This window comes from Heterodontus francisci, chromosome 8 (genome assembly GCF_036365525.1).
Source record: "Heterodontus francisci isolate sHetFra1 chromosome 8, sHetFra1.hap1, whole genome shotgun sequence".
Lineage (NCBI taxonomy): Eukaryota > Metazoa > Chordata > Chondrichthyes > Heterodontiformes > Heterodontidae > Heterodontus > Heterodontus francisci.
Genome location: NC_090378.1, coordinates 49,215,781 through 49,238,658, shown reverse-complemented (window position 1 = coordinate 49,238,658; position 22,878 = coordinate 49,215,781). Strand labels below are relative to the sequence as shown.

The following is a 22,878-nucleotide window of genomic DNA, read 5'->3' as shown; positions in this document are numbered from 1 at the left end:
CCCAGTAAACACTGGTGGCCTTACTGTGGGCACGGCGGGTGATGCGGGCCTTCTTACCAGGCACCCTGTGGCCCATGGAAGGCACTGCCAGTGGCCAGGGCTGCCCCCACGATAAGACAATCTCCCCCACCAGCCCTCACTAATGACCACCTTTCCTCCCTCCTTGCTGGGGTCTGCCTGCGTGGTCCCAGTGAGCCCGACCCCACTTATCTTAATTCCGGGGCTGCCTCATGGTTGTTACTCCGGGCCTCCTGCAGTACCAGCAGTGGCCACAGCATCCAGTGGAATTGCTGGAACTGCTAAACTGCCAGCCCTCCGAGTCTTTGGCAGCCCTTTGGGCAGGAGCATGCCTCTTAAAGGGGACGGCATCCCCGATGGTGGGCAGTTAATTGCCTTCCCACCATTGAATTCAGCCAGGCGTCCAACAAATGGCTGAGATGGTATCTCCCCCCTCTTTCCAGCCTATTGACAGGACCCCCGCCGCCAAATTAAAATTCAACCTATAGAGTCATTATGGCACAGAAGGAGACCATTTGGCCCATTGTGTCCATGCCAGCTCTCTGTAGAGCTATCCAATAAGTCCTATTCCCCTGCTCAATCCCCTCCAAGTTAATTTCTCTAAAGTGTCTTTTTGAATTTCTTTTTGAAATCATTAATCATCTCTGCTTCCACCACTCTCATAGACAACGAGCTCCAGGTCATTACCATTTGCTGCATCTCTTGTGCAAAACCTTTAATCTGTGGCCCCTAATCCTTGTGCCATCAGCTAATGGGGACAGCTTTTCTTTGTCTACCTTATCTAAACCTGTGACTAACAGGGCAAGGGAATATACAATGGGTGGTAGGACCCTCGGAAGTACAGAGGGTCAGAGGGACCTTGGTGTACTTGTCTATAGATCACTGAAGGCAGCAGCACGGGTAGATAAGGCATATGGGATACTTGCCTTTATCAGCCGAGGCATAGAATACAAGAGCAGGGAGGTTATGATGGAACTATATAAAACGCTAGTTAGGCCACAGCTGCAGTACTGTGTACAGTTCTGGCCACCACACTATAGGAAGGATGTGATTGCACTGGAGAGGGTGCAGAGGAGATTCACCAGGATGTTGCCTGGGCTGGAGCATTTCAGCTATGAAGACAGACTGGATAGGCTAGGGTTGTTTTCCTTAGAGCAGAGAAGGCTGAGGGGGGACCTGATTGAGGTATACAAAATTATGAGGGGCATTGATAGGATAGATGGTAAGAAACTTTTCCTCTTAGTGGAGGTGTCAATAACCAGGGGGCATAGATTTAAGGTAAAGATCAGGAGGTTTAGAGGGGATTTGAGGAAAAGAATTTTCACCCAGAGGGTGGTTAGAATCTGGAACACACTACCTGAAGGGGTGGTAGAGGCAATAACCCTCACAACATTTAGAAGTATTTAGATGAGCACTTGAAACGCTATAGCATACAAGGCTACAGGCCAAGTGCGGGAAAATGGGATTAGAATAGATAGGTGCTTGATGGCCAGCACAGACATGATGGGTCGAAGGGCCTGTTTCTGTGCTGTATGACTCTATGACTCTAAACCTGTCATATTCTAGTTTAACTCTATCAAACCTCCCCTCAATCTCCATTGCTCCAAGGAGAACAACCCCAGCTTCTCCAATCTAACCTTGTAGCTAAAATCCCTCATCCCTGGAACCATTCTGGGAAATCTCCTTTGCACCCTCTCAAGGGTCCTGTCATCCTTCCTAAAGCATGGTGACTAGAACTGGATACAATACTCGAATTGTGGCCTAACCAGAGCTTTATAAAAGTTCATCATAACTTCCCTGCTTTTGTACTCAGTTATTCTATTTATGAATCCCAAGCTCCCATATGCTTTACTAACCACTTTCTCATTATGTCCTACCACCTTCAAAGATCTATGCACATGAACTCCCAGGTACCTTTGTCCCTGTGCATCTTAAACAGTGTGCCATTTGTTACGACCGAGCTGGGAGGAGTGCACAGTTTTCTAATTCCACATCTTCACAGATCATAACATATATTTAAATGTTTACGCAGTTACCAATACAGTCAATCATAGACTAGTTTTTATTCCAGAATAAAAATATACCAACCAGGTTTCTTTAATAAACAACAAAATTATCAGTTTATTATAAAACAAGACTTAGCCAGTAATGAAGCAAAGCGTTAACACACAGATTGAAATATGAAAGTTCCCTTTTTCACCTTAGTCCCTCACACGCACACACACACACCGGTTAACCAAAAAAAGAGATTTTCTCTTTAGAGTTCTGTTACAAAAATAAGACAAGAAAAAATACTTTGGCCAAATACTTGCTGATACTTGAAGAAAAAGAATGATTTTTGGTTTGGCGTCCCAAATATGCATAGACGGCCATCACTGGGATCTTTCTAGAGCAGTTCTTTTCAGGTGATGTTGAGGATAAGTTTAGCAGGCTTTTCAGAAGAAATGCGATAACAAGGGTTTCTGTCAGGCTTTTCAGGAGAAATGCAGCATCAGTTTCTCTATTTCTTACCCTTGATTCTCGGGGAGTTCTCAAAGTGATGGAAGAGGGTGCTGATGGTGACTGCTCTCTTGGCTGGTTTTCACCAACTGCCTTCAAAACAGTTCACATTCCAACACACTGTCCAAAGCGAAACCAAAAACAATATCTCAAGTCAAGTCTCCTGACCCCTATAAATCTTGACGTGTCACTTTTCTCTCCAAGTCAAAAAGCCCCTGCTGGGTATTTATCTGAAGACAGGTGACTTCCAGTAAGGGTTGTTTACAAACCAAGTCCAAAAGACCTTCCAATGACCTCTGTGAAAAAATAATCCATGGAATCCTTTTCAGTATTCCCAAATAAAACAATGTCCATAATTCTAAAATACATGAATCCTCAAAAAAAAACTTAACAAAAAGTATAGAAGCACCATCATAACACATTAAATCTATATTGACTTTTCCTATCCCTTCTGCCAAAATGCATCACCTCACACTTGTCTGTATTAAATTCCATCTGCCATTTGTCTGTCCATTCTGCTAGCCTATCTATGTCCTGTTGCAGTCGATTGGTATCTTCCCCACTGTTTGCCACACCTCCAAGTTTGGTATCAGCAGCAAATTTTGAAATTTTACTCTGTATTCCAATATCAAACTCATTTATATATATCAAAAAATCAGTGGTCCTAGCATTGAACCTTGGGGAACACCACCATCTACCATCCATCAATATGAAAAACAACCATTTACCACAACTCACTATTTTCTATTCTTAAGTCAATTTTTTATCCAGGCTGACACTGATCCTTTTGTTCCATAAGCCTCAGTTTTTGTTAACCAGCCTTTAATGTGATACTTAGCCAAATGCTTTCTTAAAATTCATATAGACAACATTCATTGCTTTCCCTCCATCAACCTTCTCTGTTACTTCATCAAAAAATCAATTCGATAAGTTAAACATGATCTTCCACTTACAAATTCTTGCTGGCTATCCTTAATTGGCTCAAAACTCTCCAAGTGCCTGTTGATTTTTCCCCCCAATTATTGTTTCCAAAATGTTACTGATAATTATTTTCAACATATTCTCTATCTCCCTTGGCATCCAAGGAGCCATGGCTTTGGTTTCCCTACCTTTTGCTCTGTTGAAATGTATCCAGCCTGCACCCAAAACATCTCCTCCTCAAAGATCAGCCATTGTCCCATTATAGTTTTTCCTGTCAATCTTTGCTTCCATTTTACCCTGGCTAGATCCCTTCTCATCCCATTGAAGTCGACCCTCTTCCAATTTAGACAATTAGATTTTTCCTTGCTCTTCTCCATTACGAATCTAAACCTTATCATATAATGATCACACTCACCCAAGTGTTCCCCCACAGACAGTTGGTTCACAAGGCCTACCTCATTCCCCAGCATTGGATCCAGAAATACCTCCTTCCTAGTTGGACCGAGAACATACAATATCACCACTTTATAGTCCTTGCACATCTGATTTCCCTGCAGATTTGCTCTTCTATCACTCGCTATCACTATTTGGAAGCCTATAGAATAGCCCCCAGTAGTGTGATTATGTGCTTTTTGCTTCTCAACTCTAAACAAATGGATTCTGTCTTTGCCCCCTCGAGGACATCCTCCCTTTCCAACACTATAATGTCTCTTCCCTAATCAGAACTGCCACCTCACCTCCCTTGTGAACACATTGTATCCTTGTATATCAAGTGCCCAGTCCTCACCATTTTAAGCCACATTTCTGTTATTGCCACTATGTCATATTCCTGCACAGCTATTTGTGTTTGTAGCTCACCAACCTTATTCACCACACTTTGTGCATTTACATACATGCATTCTAAACCTGTCTTTGTATTCCTCGTTGTCCTTCTTAGTCTGCTGCTGTCTAATATAGTACTATTTCCTTCTCTAGAAATCTGACACTCTCTCTCCTGTAATCACATCCTTCCTCTTTTCTACTTTTATATGCTGGTGCCCATCCCCTTGCCAATTTAATTTAAAGCCTTCCCAACTACACAAGTGAACCTTCCTGTGAGAACATTGGTCCCAGTCGTGCTGAGGTGCAACCCATCCCTTTTGAATAGACGTCTCCTGCCCCAGAACTGGTCCCAATATCCCAAGAATCTGAAGCCCTCCCTCTATGCCATGCCTCAAGCCATGCATTGATCTTCTCTATCTTCCTATTTCTACTCTTGCCAGTGCTGGGCACTGGGAGTAAACCAGAGATTACTGCCTTTGAGGTCTTACTTCATAACTTTCTCCCTAGCTCCTGAAAATCTGACTGTAGGACCTCAATACCTGCACTCTCTATGCTGTTGGTACTGACATGTACCACAGCTTCTGGCTCAGTCCCTTCCCTCTGAAGAATATTCTGCATCCTCTCTGTGATGTCCTTTACTCTGGCACCATGGAGGTAACACACTAAGTGAGATTCACATAGTTACAGAAATGCCTGTCTGTCTCCTAACTATGGAATCTCCTATGACAACTGCATTTCTACTCTTTGCTGTTCCCTCCTGTGCAGTCCCATGCCCATTGGTGCTATGGTCCGGACTGCACTCCTTTAAGGTGTCATCACTCCCAGCAATCTCCAAAGCTGAGTACCGGCTTGACAGTGGCACAAATCCCAAAGACTCCTGCACCTCCTGCCTCTTCCTACTCTTCTGGATGGCCAACCATCTACTATCCTGAACTCTCACTGCGTGTGGTGTGACCACCTCCTGGAACATACGATCCAGGAAACATTCATCCTCCCTAATGCTTCACAGTGACTCCAGCTGCTCCTCAAGCTTGGAAATCCTGAGTTCGAGTTGTATTAGCTGTAGCCACTTCCGACACACGTGGTCCCCCAAGACACGTGAAGTGTCCTGAAGTTCCCACATGGTGCAGGAATTGCAAACAACAGGTCTTAGCTGTCCATCTATGATCTAGACAAATAGGAGAGAGACTGGAAAATGTGGCCAGAATTGTTGTTCTAGAAATGGTTTTGTCACAGGAGTTTTGTTTATTTTATTGAAAGTTTGGAATCCTGTGTGTTTTTAAAAACTGAGAAAAAGGATTTTTTTCTGTGAACATCGAGTGCTGAAACTTGATGTTTGAACTGAGTGGGACAGAAGGCAAGACACCTGTTCCAAACAACTCAACAGAGGGAAATGACAGGTCATATGACTTGATCGTTAGAGTTTCAGTTTCAGTTTTGCAGTGTAAAAAAGACCAGGGAGCTGGAAGCAGCTAGGAGAGAAGTCTGGCTGGGACTTGTTTGCAGACCAGAGAAAAGGAATTCTCTCTGTAAAAGAAGACTTGCATCTCTTGGAAAGAACTCCTACATTTGAGGTGTGGCTGTGGTCTGCCTGGAGAGAAAAAAAGTCCCCTAGAGGGAGAAAAGACCCAGGAGAAGAGAAGTTGCTGCTCTCTGTGGAGGAAAGCTGCTTTGTAGAAAGGAAGTCCTGCATTGTTAAAGGTAGCAGATCCCTATTGCCTCCAATCTCTGAAACAATCTCTTGCCTCTGCCTCTTGTATTTTGGGAGATTCTGAAAGCTCAAGAAAGCTTCTATTGCTAGACTGCTACTTCAAAATCCATTTAGACCTGTTGCTATATGCTTTGCTGAAAGATCTGTGTGATGCCTGCTGCAGATGCCTACCCATCACAGAATGTTTGTCAACCTTGCCTGGAGAAACGTGGAGTTGCATTCGACTATTCAACTATGGGATACCTCACTGTCCCAGAAATATCCTACCAGACCGCAACAACCCAATTATTTTATTATTCCTAAGAAACAGTAGTAAACTGAAAATGCCTTTTTCCCCGGTTAACTGGTTTTTGAATGTATGTGTGCCTGCATGAGGGTTAGGAAGAATAAGAAGTTTGAAAAGAATCCTTTCACATATAGAGTTATCTCATTATTGTTTAGGACTTAGTTTATTAAGAAATAGTTAATTTTGTTGGAGAGAATTTTGTTGTTGTTTAAAGAAACCTGGTTTGGTGTGCATTATTCTGGGGGACAGTTTAATTTTTAATTTGGCTATCTTTCTGATTGGTGGTAAACTTTACTAATATGCTGTGACCTGTGGAATAGTGGGACTGAATTAACAGTGCATTACTCCTGTCTTGGTCGTAACAGTTGAAAAAGGATTTTGAAGGTGGAGAGTGATACATCTGGCTGAATGGGTAAACCAATTGTAAATATGGGCAAGTCACAAGTGAACAATCCTTTACATTGTTTTGTGTAATATTGCCAAATTATTTAGTCCTGAAAGGATTCATCCTAACTGGTCAAAACATTAAAACCCTCCCTTTGAACCATTTGTCCAGTGAAGAAGAAAGTGACTCTTCAAATTATCTACTATTATGTGTTGGTTGATCCTTCGTAAACACCTCTTTTTCTCAAATTCCTCTGCATCACATGATAAGCGAAAGAGCTGGTGATCTAAGAACAAAGAAAATTACAGCACAGGAACAGGCCCTTCGGCCCTCCAAGCCTACGCCGATCCAAATCCTCTATCTAAACCTGTCGCCTAAAAGAACAATCTACTATCTAACAGTTTCAGGAGGAGTGTGCAAGTTGTCCAGAGTGACTGGCTCTTTTATTTTTCTTCCTGGGGATTGCTCAGTGCCTCTTACAACTCAGATAAAGAACCCACTATGGGGGCAATCATGTACAGACAAGAACATGCATACTTTCAGATGAGCATTGATCGACTGAATAACCTTTTTTCATCTTTATGATGCAATATGCTAGAGGTTAACACTGACTGCTCTCTGTTGCTTTGTAATAACAACTTATATTTATATAGTGCCTTTAACATAATAAAACATCCCAAGGTGCTTCACAGGAGCATTATAAAACAAAGTATGACACCGTGCCACAAAAGGAGATATTAGGACAGATGACCAAAAGCTTGGTTGAAGAGATAGTTTTAAGGAGTGTCTTAAAGGGGGAAAATGAGGCAGAGAGGTGTATGGAGGGTATTTCAGAGCTTGGGCCGAGGCAACTCATGGTGAACCAATGGTGGAGCAATTAAAATCAGGATTGTACAATAGGCCAGAATTAGAGGAGCTCAGATATCTTGGAGGGTTGTGGGGCTGGACGAGATTACAGAAATAGGGACGTGTGAGGCCATGGAGGGATTTGAAAACAAGAATGAGACTTTTAAAATCAAGCTTGACTGTTGCTTGACTGTGAACCAGTGTAGGTCAGTGAGCACAGGGGTGATAGGGAAAAGGGACTTGGTGGGAGTTAATACACTGGCAGCAGAGTTTTGGATAACCTCAAGTTTACGGAGAGTAGAATGTGGGAAACCAGTCAGGAGTGCACTGGAATAGTCAAGTCTAGAGATAATGATGGCATGAATGAAGACTTCAGCAGCAGCTGAGCTGAGACAGGAGCTAAGTCAGACGATGTTGGGAGGTGGAAATAGGCGGTTTTGCAAAAGAAGTGGTACCCAGCCCTTTCTATTGTTAAAGTTATTTCACTAAATTCTGGATGGAGAATTAAGTTGTATCTTACCAACCATCTGAGATAGTCTACTGTTCCCAAATCTGTTCCCTGGATTATTAAATATCTGGAGAAAAGTATTTTTGATGATATTTGATATATGATATAATATTGGAAATTTTAAAAGCTTCAAAGGCCATTCAATGGCCAAGGTACTAATATTAAATCAAATGAGATTCATAATGCAAAGTTGCTGCCTTCATCTATAATGCAGCTCCTAAAAATATTTTTTTCTTTTATAATTTAGATCTTCATTGAATACTTTGGAGATCTTGAGCAAGAGAGTATACAGGACAATTTTATTCTGATATATGAGCTCCTTGATGAAATTATGGACTTCGGCTACCCTCAGATCACTGAAACAGCCATCCTGCAGGAGTAGGTATATTCAGCACATCCATTGCATTGCAGAAACAAGAGAAAGCAGGAAAAAGCTCATGCAAGGCAAATCATATTGATTCCTGTCTTTCTAAGAGAATTTGAAGTGTTTTCTTCTGTCATCTAAATGGTCATCTTAAAAAGTTAATTATAGCTCTATTCATTTAAGTGGACTGAACTAAACTAGGCTCAGTTAGATCCTTCCTTCCTGGTCTCCTTTAAAATAAAAGTCCTTTGCTTTGTTAATTCTCCCCCTCCCCCATCCCATACCTTAAATCTATGTTGGAGTACAGTTCCATTGGTGCTACACACTCTTTAGAACCTTGCCCTAATAGCCAATCTTCATATGTGAGCCGATACATGGTGGGTGCCAGCTAGGATTCTGTCTTAGTGCAGCATCACAGCTGAACCATCTCCTGTCCTCAAATATCATCCATGCAAGTATACTTTCAGTGGAAGTTATTACGTAACTATCAATAACAGGGATTTGCTGATTCTCCTCTCCCTAAATACAGGCTACAGAGCTCAATTTTAGCAACCAAGGTGTCTTTCTAGTTGAGATCCATTGGGCTGAATCTTAACTCCCCAAAACAGGTGGGTTGAGGTCATATCTGAAATTAAAATGCAAACAATTTCAAACAGGAACCAAACCCATCCACTTCTGGTTTTAACGCAGGTGGGACGAGGGGCAGGCAATGAACCTGCTTGAGAGAAGCAGGTTAGTCATTTAAACATTATAATGAGGCTGTGTGCCTTCATTTTAACAGATTCTATTTTTAACCACAGTGGCTGGGTTTCCTGAGCCTCGGTAAACTCGGCAGCTTAAAGGGAGTGAGAGGGGCTGAATCCATGAGGTAAGTGCCTTTACAGCACTGCTTGTGGACCAGGAGGAGCAGGGGAGCTTCCACCAGGCCCAACAAGCTACTCAGTGGGGCCCCCCTGCACCCCACGGTTTTGTCTGTTTCCTCCCATCCCTCCCTCAACCACCATCAGACTCCCCCCACTCTCTGATTATGGCTCGCTGGACCACCTTGGGACCCACCCCTCCCTGTGAGCCGGTATCTCTCCCGCACCTCCTCCCTCCCAACAATCTCTCTCACTCCCCCAATGCACCTACCTGCTCTGGTAGACTTTGGCCCTACGGAACAGGCTTTCAACCTGAAAGGCCTTCAGCCTGTTGATCAGGCTTCCCCTGGACAGGAACCCTGCAGGAAAAGATTAAAGCAGCCCTACAGTTAATATTCGGGAAACCTGTTCTTCCAAGTTTCCAGATCTCACAACAGCCCCCGCCCCGCTGCACAGAACTCACCTCCAGGCTAAAATCCAGGCATTATCTTAGTACAAACCAGAGATTGAATCTGAATATATTTTGGTCTGTATGGCTGTGCAGCTCATTGTCTTAACGAACTGCCCCACTGGGTAGTCCAATAACTGTTGTTTAAAATACAGACTTGTGATAAATTCTTCCTTATTAACTCAGTTGACTGAATTTCTGCCATTTAACACAAAAGGCTGGGAGGCGGGGTGGGGGCCGTGAAATGGCGAGGGAAGCCGAGGGGTGCAGTTCCCCTCACCGTGCCGTGCCATGGCATTTTATTCGTGGCGGGGAAGGTGGAGAATGGCCTTCCTGCCCAGAGGCCAATTGAGGACCTTAAGTGGCCACTTAAGGGCATATTTCCACCAGCACTGACATTTTACCAGTGATTGGTGAGCCCCCTGCCACATGGGGAGACCACCCAGTAAAACTAGGCGGTCTCCTGTGGGGTGGGGGGGTGGCTCTCCTGATTGGGCACACTGTGGCCCATGGAGGGACCCCCCCCCCCTCGATGGCAATGAAAACACCCCCTCTGCCCCCAACAATCGTCTTACCATCCCCTCGCCAGGGCCTACCTAATTGTCCCCAGCGACCCCTGACCCCACTCACATTGTGGGGAGGTCGGTATCCAGCATTGAGTCTCCTGGCTGGGTCACTGCTCCCGATGGTGCTGCTGGGACTGAAGGGCTGTCAGTCCTCTGATTGGCCAGAAGTTCTTGGGGGCGGCCTCCTGTCTTTCAAAGGGACGGCAGCCCCGGCGCCAGGCAGTTAAGTGCCTAAGCGCTGAGAAATGCAGCGGGGTTCTGCTGAATGACTGAGGCAGGGTTACCCCCTGGCTTTCTGGCCCGGCATTGGGACCCCCACTGAAAAATGTCTGAATCTATCTGATGAGGCAGCTTCTGTGGTGAGAGAAACAGAGTTAAAAGTCCAGGACAATGACCTTTCATCAGAACAGTTTTTCCAGCATTTTCTGTTTTGATTTTAGATGTCCGGCATCCATACTTTTTTTCTTGCTGGAATCTATCTACTTTTTATTGTTCCAGCCATGTAAAGCTGTTTTCTTACATTGGTAGATGAGGAGTAATAGGGAGAAAGAGTTAGGTGGTTTAAGAAATATAAGGCAGAAAGGTTAAAGAGGAAAAAAAACATAAACTGAAATGACCCAGATTGAGCCAGACTGGGTGATGTCAGCTAAATTGATCTTGTAAGATCCCAGAATGGATTCTGTTCAAAATGTAACATATTTATTGACAGAAACTGGATTTTAGGAAGAAATACCACAAAAATATCGATGAAGGCAAGGGAAGGTTGCCTATGCCAAATAATTAATAACATGAAAACTATGCACAAACTATAGACTGCAAAGTGCATTTTGCAGTGAGCACCGTCTATTTGGGTTATTGGATCATCTGATCAGTTATCAAAAGCTTACATATGAAGAAAAAGTGCAAAAACATTCCCAGATAATCCTGCACTACCTGATCGATTAGGTCAGTGTGAGTAATTTATGTTAGATTCTGTCTTTAGTATTCAGAGACTAGAGGGAACTTTGGTTTTATTAGTTATAACAGAAGCTACAGAACAAGAAATATAGATTTTTAAAATTCATTCATGGGATGCGGGCGTCGCTGGCCAGGCCAGCATTTATTGCCCATCCCTAATTGCCCTTGAGAAGGTGGTGGTGAGCTGCTGCTTTGAACCGCTGCAGTCCATGTGGTGTAGGGACACCCACAGTGCTGATAGGAAGGGAGTTCCAGGATTTTGACCCAGCGACAGTGAAGGAACGGTGATATAGTTCCAAGTCAGGATGGTGTGTGACTTGGAGGGGAATTTGCAGGTGGTGGTGTTCCCATGCATTTGCTGCCCTTGTCCTTCTAGTTGGTAGAGGTCATGGCTTTGGAAGGTGCTGTCTAAGGAGCCTTGGTGCATTCCTGCAGCATATCTTGTAGTTGGTACGCACTGCTGCCACTGTGCGTCGGTGATGGAGGGAGTGAATGTTTGTAGATGTGGTGCCATCAAGCGGGCTGCTTTGTCCTGGATGGTGTCGAGCTTCTTGAGTGTTGTTGGAGCTGCACCCATCCAGGCAAGTGGAGAGTGTTCCATCACACTCCTGACTTGTGCCTTGTGGATGGTGGACAGGCTTTGGGGAGTCAGGAGGTGAGTTACTCGCTGCAGGATTCCTAGCCTCTGACCAGCTCTTGTAGCCACGGTATTTATATGGCTACTCCAGTTCAACTTCTGGTCATTGGTAGCCCCTAGGATGTTGATAGGATGTTGCAAAGCAAAGTTTACTTATAACATCCTGAATAGGACGCTGCGATACAATCTACTTTACATCAACAAGCTCCCAAGGTGATCAAACTCGATTTGCCTTCCAGTAATTTGAGTATGTCCAGTTCTGCTCCAAAAGGATAAGGCTGAAGCATTTGCGACTATCTTCAGCCAGAAGTGCTGAGGGGATGATCCATCTTGGCCTCCTCCTGAGGTCCCCAGCATCACAGATGCCAGTTGTCAACCAATCTGATTCACTCCACGTGATATTGTTACGACTGACCGCTCCTTTCAAAGCCCCCAATCAAAATATACGATTCTGATTGTGGTTGGCCCAACGCACTGTTAATTCAATCCCGTCATTCCACAGATTGGTTAACATATCATTTAAAACTTTCCAAATTAAAGAAGGACCCAGCCAAATTGTGCCATCTATTAACCCCCAAATGAGGCTAATCAAACCAAGTGTCTTTAAATCAATAAATTAACTCTTTAACTAGAAGAACTAAATTCTTAAACACTATGAAGATATAAACAACATTTAAAATGGAAAAAATTAGAGTCCTTGCAAATTTACAGTCCAGTGTTGCTCAAAGTCCTCACAGGATGTTTGTTGCTTGAAGTCCTCACAGTCCTCAAAACAAAAGAATTTGACAGGTTCCGTCCAACACATCTGTCTTTTTAAGACACATTGTGTTGCCCACTCTGTCCATACCGTCCTTTAAATGAGAATTTTCCTTCTCCAGCGAATTTCAATAATTAACGACTCGCAAACTCTTTCAATGGAATCAAGCTGACTTTAGAGTTTTTTGAGAGATAAAAGATTGTTACAGTCCAACTTCCCTTTCTTCAGTTTAAATTACCAGAGATCTCTGTTTTGGTTTGACTTTTTCTTAGAATTTTAAGAGATAATAATAAAACAGACTAAAATCCTATTCCTTCAGTTTAAATGGTTGAGAGCTCTTTTTCCAGGTGCTGTCATCACAGCTGTCTGTGTCCTCTGTGTCTGTGTGTTAGAACAAACTGTCTTCAACTAAAAGCCAATTCAAAACCGAATTGTAACAAATGTATCGCATGAGACTCAATCCCAGTGGCTGTATCTATGATAACAAGAATGCACCCTTTGAATCACAGTCTCTAAATGGCTGTTTCTAAGGCAACGAAAATGCACCTTCCTATAACTCCTTAGGCTTGCTGGTTCTTAAAGCAATACTGATCCTTTGCAAGCCTTAAAGGCAAACTGCATATTCCGAAAAAAACTATAGGACCGTGACACCTCCGCCCCTAGCGGAATGAAACTCCATTCCTGAAATGCATTTCATTACAATGGGTAAATAAAATACAAATTGAAAAAATGCTAACTTTTTTTTCACGCATTTACAGATGTACACATTTCTAAAATAAAATATTTGGACTAGAGCAACAAGTTCCACCAGAACATTTCGGCTTTAAATTTTCAAAAGGTTGTTCTAATTAACCCATTTTAAATTTACAAGCATAGTCTTCCAATTGTTTCATGTTTTCCTTCCAAGTGTCCCTATTGTCCATCACCTCAGGCAGGTGAGCTGCACAGCTAGGAGCACTGACCACTACTGGGTTCGCTATTCTCTGAGAAGTTTCTTGAGTACCTCTTAACCTATGTGGCATCACTTGACACTGGAAAACCCTGTCTGGTGTAACAGAAACTGATTTTTTCTTACCCTGGGGTGTCAAAGGAATTTGACAGGTTCCTTCCAACACATCTGTCTCTTTAAGACACATTGTGTTGCCCACTCTGTCCATACTGCCCTTTAAATGAGAATTTGGGTAGGAGTCTGCCTTCTTTACTACAATGACTTTTCTAGAGTCTGTGCAAGTTGGAGCCGTCCCACGAGGTTTAGTCATCAAGACCATCTGCGAATTCCAGCTGTCCTGACTAGGTTCATCTAAGTTACCCTTCAGCATGCATTGTACCTCTGCTTCCACCTGGGCCTGTCTGTCTGGATCTAAGCAACAAGGATGTCGTTTTAAAGGATGGCTCCCCCTATACCCACATCATGTATGGCTAAGATTATACATCCTGGCTTATCCCTACAATCTTTTTTGAAACATTGTGAAAACCCTGGTTAGGACTTCACTCTGTTTTGCCTCTAAGTGTAAAAGCCTATGGTTTAATTTTCCTAGCCATTCTGCGTTCGCTAATGGGATAGTTGGAGGTTCAATCCGAGAATTTCCTCAGCCTACTTCTGCCTCATCCTCACTATCCTGTTCCTCCTCCACAGTCCCGATTACCTGACATACATGTACTGGCTTATCCTCCTCCCTGCGGTAATACGGTTTGAGCAAATTAATGTGACACAACCGGTTCTTCATCTGGCGATCAGGGGTGTCAATCAAGTAATGTACCTTACCCACTCTTTTGATCACTCTATATGGGCCACTGAACCATGCTTTCACTGGTTCTCTCTGTGACGGTAACAACACTAATACCTCATCCCCTAGTTTTATGGTAGGTTGTAGTTTCCCCACAATTTGACAGGTGTGGCATGCCCTACAAAATTGTCTTACATCCTTTGTAAGACCTGGCCAGTAATAATGTTTGCTTATGTGTGATTTGGTCTTCTGAATTCCCCTATGTCCTGAAAAGGGAATGTTGTGTGCTAACCTTAATAATCCTTGTCGATATTTAGGTGGTACCACTATCTGTTCAACAACTGTCCAGTCTTCGTCGGCTGGTCTATGAGGCTGTCTCCATCTCCTTCTCAAAACCCTGTTTGCCATATAATAGCTTTCTGGAACTCCTTTCACCTCAGCTTCTGACAGAGCTGTATGTGCTATTTGGTAGATCTCCAGATCAGCTTGCTGTACTGCAATGATAGAAGATCTGTTAAACATCTCATTTGGATTATCTAAATCCCCAAATAAGGTTTCAGATGCCTGATTATCTATTTGTGGTACCCCTTTTACCTCCGACAATGGATCCTGTTTAGCTATTGCTCAGGTAACTACACACGCAGGAAATATTCCCATAACTGCTCCTGTAATTGCTCCGTTTCCTTAATTTCACTTGGTTCCTCTGTAACCATGGGAGAAACTGATACTTTTGATCCAGCCAAATCAGTTCCTAGGAGTAGATTGATTCCCTTTACTGGTAAATTGTGAACAACACCTACAGTTACTATCCCAGATATTAAGTCACTCTCTAGGCATACTTTATACAAAGGTACAAAGGTACACCCCGCCAGTTCCATTTACTAAAACTTTAGCGTTCAAGGCGCTTTCTGTTAGAAACCTCATATCTTTCCCGAGCAAGAGTGTTTGGGTCGCTCCTGTATCCCTAAGTATAATGATAGGGTTTCCTGCCTCACTTACAGGATACTGAGTTACTCTCCCCTTTGACAAAACATCATTATAACTCTCAGGTATTTTATTCTTAACCTCTACACTCCTCTTAGTTTTAGTATCTGGTTTCACATTCACAGCTGTCATTAAATCTTTACCCTGGTCTGCTATACTCTCAGTCAGAGTCTTTTCCTCTGCACTAAGTTTGCATACCCCAACAAGTCCTATGGGTTTACCTCGCAATTTCCAGCACTCTGAACGAAGATGACCCGTTTTGTTGTAATGATAACATTTTGGCTTGCGAACCTCACTTCTATCCTCATCACCTCCCTTTCTGACCTGAGGAGGTGATCCTGGGGCATTCCTAGCTGTTCCTTCTTGTCCCCGGCTACTTGCCTTCCTTTCACTCTCCCACTTTCTATTTTTCTCAGGTTTATGGGGGTGACAGACAAAATAGGTTGGCTTATTCACAAGCTCAAAATCATCGGCAATCTCTGCTGCTTGGCTAGCTTTCAAAACTTTCAGGTTATCTATATGAGTTCTCATTGCTGAAAGAATGGAGTTTTTAAACTCTTCTAAGAGATTCAATTCTCAAAGGTTCTCATACAAGGTTTCTACCTTTAATGCCCATATACAACAGTCAAAATTCATTTGCTTCGCCCTCTCAAATTCTAAATATGTCTGCCCAGTCAATCTCCATAAGTTCCTAAACTTCTGTCGGTAAACTTCAGGGACTAACTCATAAGCAGAGAGAATAGCCTTTTTTGCCATCTCATAATCTGCAGAAGTCTCTTCAGAAAGCATGGCATAAGCTTCATGAGCTCTGCCGACCAGCCTTTCTGCATGAGCAATGTCCAGCTTTCTTTCGGCCATTTCATTGGTTTGGCAATTTTTTCAAAAGAAATGAAAAATGCCTCTACGTCCTTTACCTTGAACTTAGGAAGAGCCTGTATAAATTTAAACAGCTTCTCGCTGGGTCCTGATCTAAACTCAGATTCTTCCTGACCCGAATTTTCCCTGGATTTAAGACTACCCCTTTGTCTTAGTTCCATCTCTTTGAGTCAGCTGCCAGCGTTCGCCAGAGCTGGCGGGCAGCCATAAAGACGGGGCTAAAGTGTGGCGAGTCGAAGAGACTTAGTAGTTGGCAGGAAAAAAGACAGAGGCGCAAGGGGAGAGCCAACTGTGTAACAGCCCCGACAAACAAATTTCTCTGCAGCACCTGTGGAAGAGCCTGTCACTCTAGAATTGGCCTTTATAGCCACTCCAGGTGCTGCTTCACAAACCACTGACCACCTCCAGGCTCTTATCCGTTGTCTCTCGAGATAAGGAGGCCAAAGAAGAAGAAGAAGAATCTCTTTTAACCTAAATTCCCTCTCTTCTCTTTCACTTTCTCTCTGAAATGCTCTCTCTTTCTCCCTTTTCGTCCAACTCAAGTTTTCTTAATTCTTTTTCTGCCTCAAGTTTTTTTGTTTCTAACTCCTGCTGAAACTCCAGCTTTTTAATTTCTAATGGAATCCTAGCCAATTCCACTGCATCATTCTCTCACCTATTACCTTCATGTCTCTCATATTCCCTTTCTTGTTCCTCGTATTGCCCTTCATCTGTATTATCATCATCATCATCTTCTTCTACTAATTCCAGATTTTCGGCTAGTATTTCAATTATCTCTGCTTTTTTGGCACATGATTTCAATTCCACCCCAATTTATCTGCCAATTCTTTTAAATTGTTCTTAGTTAAAGTTATCAAGTCACTCAGGGCAACATTCTGCTTTCCCAAAAACTCTGTTAATGCCATAACAATGGTATAGATTGTACCTTATTATACAAAAGATCTGGTTCTTTTAATTTCTTTGTAATTGGTGTCAGATTTAGATCCCAACAATCAAGTTTACAATTGATAAGATCCCAGACTCGAGAGCAATTAATCTGATGCCAAACGCAAGACCCCAATTTAAATATGTTATCCCAGAGATGAGTGATTACTATGATTCCAAACGTGAGCCTTCCAGATTAGTCTGATTCTGATCCCAGATGTGAGCCACCGAATTAAATATGATTCAACTGTGAGCGAGCCCCCAATTAAGATATGATTCAAATCCCGAAACCCAATTAATATGTGATTCAAATCTTGAATGAGCCCCCCAATTAATATGTTATTCAAATCCCAGGACGAGCCCCCAATAAATATGTTACGACCAACTGCTCCTGTCAAAGCCCCCAATCAAAATATACGATTCTCATTGTGGTGGGACCAACGCACTGTTAATTCAATCCTGTTGTTCCACAGATCGGCTAACTTATCATTTAAAACGTTCCAAGTTAAAGAAAGACCCAGCCAATTGTACCATCTATTAAACCCCGAATGAGGCTTACCAAACCAAGTGCCTTTAAATCAATAAATTAATTCTTTAATTAGAAGAACTAAATATTTAAACACTATGACGATGTAAACAACATTTAAAACAGAAAAAAATTAGAATCCTTGCAAATTTACGGGTCCAGTGTTGCTCAAAGTCCTCACAGGATGTTGCTTGAAGTCCTCACAGAATGTTTGTTGCTTGAAGTCCTCACGGAATGTTGCTTTCTTTTTCCAGCGAATTTCAATAATTAACGACTTGCAAACTCTTTCAATGGAATCAAGCTGACTTTACAGTTTTTTGAGGGATAAAAGATTGTCACAGTCCAACTTCCCTTTCTTCAATTTAAATTACCAGAGATCTCTGTTTTGGCTTGACTTTTTCTTAGAATTTTGAGATAATAATAAATCAGACTAAAATCCTATTCCTTCAGTTTAAATGGTTGAGAGCTCTTTTTCCAGGCTCTGACACCACAGCTGTGTCCTCCATGTCTGTGTGTCTGTTAGAACAAACTGTCTCATGAAAATCCAGTTCAAACTGAATTTAAACAAATGTATCGCATCAGGCTCACTCCCAGTGGCTGTTTCCATGGTATCGAGAATGCACCCTTTGAATCATAGTCTCCAAATGGCTGTTTCTAAGGCAATTAAAATGCACCTTCCTATAACTCCTGAGGCTTGCTGGTTCTTAAAGCAATACTGATCCTTTGCAAGCCTTAAAGGCAAACTGCATATTCCAAAAAAACTATAGGACCGAGACAATATCAAGAAATGGCTGAAACCACTGGATTCCGGCAATAGTACTGAAGACCTGTGCTCCAGAACTAGCCATGTCCCTAGCCAAGCTGTTCCAGTATAGCTGCAACACTGGCATCTACCTGTCAATGTGGAAAATTGCCCAGGTATGTCCAGGGGTTGGCAACGTGTCTGCACATGGACACAGGTGTTCATGATAAATATTTTGGGGTCCGTGAATGGTAATTTCAGGGACAAGAAATTTCCAAATGGCTTCTTCTTTCAACCAGTCAGTTTTCAAAAAATCGCAGCTGTCAGTTTCACAGCTGACATGTGTTTAGAGCGGGAAAAGCGGATTCCAATTTGGACAAGTTTGGGGTTTTCTTGCGTGTTCCGATTTTCTTTAAAAAGCCTGCCAGAAAAGCCTGAACTTGTCTGAATTGGAAACCGCTGTGCCTGCTCTAAACACGTCAGCTGTGAAACTGACAGCTGCTATTTTTTAAATAATGGACCAATTACAAAGTTGAGAGTTCCCGCTCGCTGCAACTATCAGAGAGAGAGGGACGAAAGGGGAGGAAAAGAACGCGAGGAAGAGAGAGGGAGGGGTATGGAGAGGGGGGAGAGGGAGGGACGTGTAAGGAAAGGGAGGGAGGGGTAAGGAGAGGGATGGAGGGGGAAGGAACGAGGGAGTGAGAGAGGGTGGGAGGGAAAGGGAGCAAGAGAGAGGGGTGAGAGAGAGGGAGTGAGAGAGAGAGGGAGGGAGAGAGAGAGAGAGAGGGTGCGAGAGAGAGAGAGAGGGAGTGAGAGAGAGAGTGAAAAAGAGACAGAGAGGGAGGGAGTGAGGGAGAGACGGAGGGAGAGGGAGTGAGTGAAGGAGGGAGAGGAGGCGGGAGTGAGAGAGGGAGAGGGAGAGAGGGAGAGAGAGGGAGTGAATGAGAGAGATTGAGTGAGAGAGAGGGAGTGAGAGTGAGTGAGAGAGAGGGAGTGAGAGTGAGTGAGAGAGAGGGAGTGAGAAAGAGAGAGGGAGTGAGAGAGAGAGAGGGAGTGAGAGAGAGAGGGGGAGCGAGGGAGTGCGAGAGAGAGAGAGTGAGGGAGTGTGAGAGAGAGAGGGGAGTGAGAGAGAGAGGGGGAGTGAGAGAGAGAGGGGGAGTGAGGGAGTGTGAGAGAGAGTGAAAGAGAGAGAGGGAGAGAGAGGGGTAGGGAGGGAGGGAGTGAGGGAGGGGGAAAGGGAGAGGGATGAAGAGAGGGTGAGGGAGGGAGGGAGTGAGGAAGGGGGGAGTGAGAGAGGGAGGTGGGAGGGAGGGAGCGAGAGAGGGAGAGGGAGGGAGGGTGAGTGATTGAGAGAGAGAGGGAGAGAGGGAGTGAGGTGGGGGGGTGAGAGAGGGCTGGTCTGAGCGAGTAACAGAGGGAGGGAGAGAGAGGGAGCGAGAGAGAGAGGGAGGGAGGGTGAGGGAGAGGGAGGTGAGGGGGAGGGAGGCAGGGAGTGAGAGAGGGAGGGACTGAAGAGAGAGGGAGGGTGTGGGACAGGAGGGACTGAGAAAGAGGGAGGGAGGGAGAAAGAGGGAGGGGGGTTGAGGGAGGGAGACAGTGGGAGGGAGGGAGCTGGAGAGGGAGTGAGTGAGCGAGAGAGCAAGGAAGGGAGGGAGTGAGAGAGTGAGGGAGGGAGGGAGCAAGGGAGCAAGCAAGGGAGAGAGGGAGTCGGAGAGGGAGGGAGGGAGTGAGAAAGGGTGGGAGGGAAAAATTGATAATTATCTGAAGAGAAAAAATTTGTAGGGCTGTGAGGGAAAGGAGGGGGAGTGGGAATACATGAGTTGCTTTTGCAGAGAGCTGATACGGACACAATGGGCTGAATGGCCGCCTTTTGTGCTGTAGCCATTCTATGATTCTACTTTGTACAGCTCGAGGCCTCATGTTCACTGCCAGTATTGGAATAATTTATGTCAAATTCGGTCTTTAGTTTCAGAAACTAGAAGGAGCTTTGGTCCAAAGAATGTATCTTTTATTAGTTATTAAAGAAGCTGCAATATAAGCCATAAAAATGTTAAAATACAAAGGTTACACTTAGAACATTTCCAAATAGAGTTCTGAGATAGAAACTACTTTACATCAACAAGGTCCCGAGGTGATCAAACTCTATTTGCCTTGCAATAACCTGAGTGTGTCCAGTTCCGCTCAGGGAATGTTCCACCATACGATACTTTAAGTCCACCCATTACACCATTACACCACCCATTGCACTATAAGACCTTGAGCCTGCTTTGGTGCCTGCAGCACGTTAATCAATTACAGTGTTTCCCAAGCCAAGCATCCACCTGACAACTCCTGCACACTCATTACAGTAGGCAGAATCAGATAGCTAACAGCTCCCATGCTCTGATCCCGTAAATATAAGATAATAAAGGTGACAGTGTGCATTCTTATGGAGGTTTATCAAGGACAGTTCACAAACTGCTAACTTTAAATCCAAAGGCCTATTCTACCGAAAAGCCTGCAAAAAGTGCTTTATCCACAGTCAGACTAGGGTATGGAAGTGAAACCAGATGGACTAAATAAGGCTGCTAATTTAGAGAAAAGTAAACAAATCTGGTTTGACTACATTGCCTTTATTGGTCCATGGCATTGCCCCACTCAATTTCTACATCGTCCTCTTGCCTTATGTTCCCCATCTGCACCCCTCAGTCCCCCCACTATGGCCTTTTGTGCATTCCACACCCCTATACCAACTTTTGCTCCATGGAGCCCCCAGTTGCCTCAATCCTAATCAATGGAACTTCCGAACTAAGCTTCTTTGACTCTCCTCTTCTCACTCACTTAAAAACCTTGTCAAAGCCCATCTTTTCTATCAAATTTTCACCTTAACCATCCTAATCTTTCCATCCACGATTCAGCATCTTTTCACTTATCTATCCTTTTTTCCTTCTTCCCGTCTTCTGTAAAGTTTCTTAAGGCATTTTTACATTAACATTTTTATAAATGAAAATGGTTGTTGTAGTTGTTCTTTTTGTTTGAAAATTTGCAAAACATACTGTCTTTTTAACCTTTTACATAATTTGACACAGATACATTACACAGGAAGGCTACAAATTGAAGCAGGGTGTACCTAGACCCCCAGCTGCTGTCACCAATGCTGTTTCCTGGAGATCTGAAGGAATCAAGTATCGGAGGAATGAACTTTTCATGGATGTCATTGAGTCTATTAATTTCCTGGTTAGTCCACATTTTAGAAGGTAACCTTGAGTGTACACATTGATTAGTGGGGTAATATGTACCAGATTCAACTGGTTAAAAGTTATTAGCTGGATTTCATTAATACACAACATAAGAACATAGAAATAGGAGCAGGAGTAGGCCATTCAGCCCCTTGAGCCTGCTCTACCATTCAATAAGATCATGGCTGATCTGATATTGGCCTCAAATCCATGTTCCTGCCTGTTCCCTTTACCCCTTAACTCTCTCATAGTTCAAGAATCTGTCTATCTCAGCCTTGAATATATTGAATGACCTTTCCTTCACAGCTCTCGGGGTGTAGAATTCCAAAGATTCACACCCTTTGAGAGAAGAAATTCCTCCTCATCTCCATTTTAAATGGGAGACCCCTTATTCTGAAACTATGCCCCCTTATTCTAGATTCTCCCATGAGGCAAACATCCTCTGAACATCTACTCTATCAAGCTTTCTCAGAATCTTGTACATATCAATAAGATCAGCTCTCATTCTTCTAAACTTCAATGAGATAGACCTAAGCCTTTCCGCATAAGACAACCCCTTGATCCCAGGAATCAACCTAGTGAACTTTTGTTAAACTGCCTTCAATGCAAGTATATCCCTCCTTAAATGAGACCAAAACTGTATGCATTACTCTAGGTGTGGTCTCACCGACACCCTATACAGTTGTAGCAAGACTTCCCTATGTTTATACTCCATCCCCTTGCAATAAAGGTGAACATTCCATTTGCCTTCCTAATTACATGCTATAACTGCATGCTAACTTTTTGTGTTTCATGTACAAGGACACCCAGATCCCTCTGTACCACAGCATTCTTGAATCTCTCTACATTTAAATAATATTTTGCTTTTCTATTCTTCTTACCAAAGTGGATAATCTCACATTTTCTCACATTATACTCCATCTGGCAAATTTTTGCCCCCTTACTTAACCTATCCATATCCCTTTGCAGATTTTTTGTGTCCTCCTCACAACTTGCTTTACCACCCATTTCTGTAGAGTAAGCAAATTTGGCTACAATATACTCAGTTCCTTCATCCAAGTCATGAATTTACAATATAGATTGTAAATAGAGGCCTCAGCACTGATCTCTGTGGCACCCCGCTAGTTACAGTTTGCCAACATGAAAATGGTGCATTTATCCTGACTCTCTGTTTCCTGTTGTTAACCAATCCTCTTTCCATGCTAATATATTATCCCGAACACCATGAGCCAGATACAAAATATTTGTTCAAAGTCTCTGCCATTTCCTTATTTCCCATTATTAATTCTCCCCCAG

At 43.3% G+C, this 22,878-nt stretch overlaps 1 protein-coding gene across 4 annotated transcripts in view; it reads left to right on the top strand.

Annotated features, from left to right (window-relative positions):
- The window catches only part of LOC137372810 (AP-1 complex subunit mu-1-like), a 70,641-nt gene that overhangs the window by 14,006 nt on the left and 33,757 nt on the right, over window positions 1-22,878 (top strand). For all 4 annotated transcript variants that reach the window (XM_068037106.1, XM_068037105.1, XM_068037104.1 and 1 more), the window contains 2 exons: window positions 8,244-8,374; window positions 21,433-21,580. In XM_068037106.1, coding sequence (XP_067893207.1) covers window positions 8,244-8,374; window positions 21,433-21,580 — 279 coding nt within the window. The remainder of the gene's footprint in view (window positions 1-8,243; window positions 8,375-21,432; window positions 21,581-22,878) is intronic.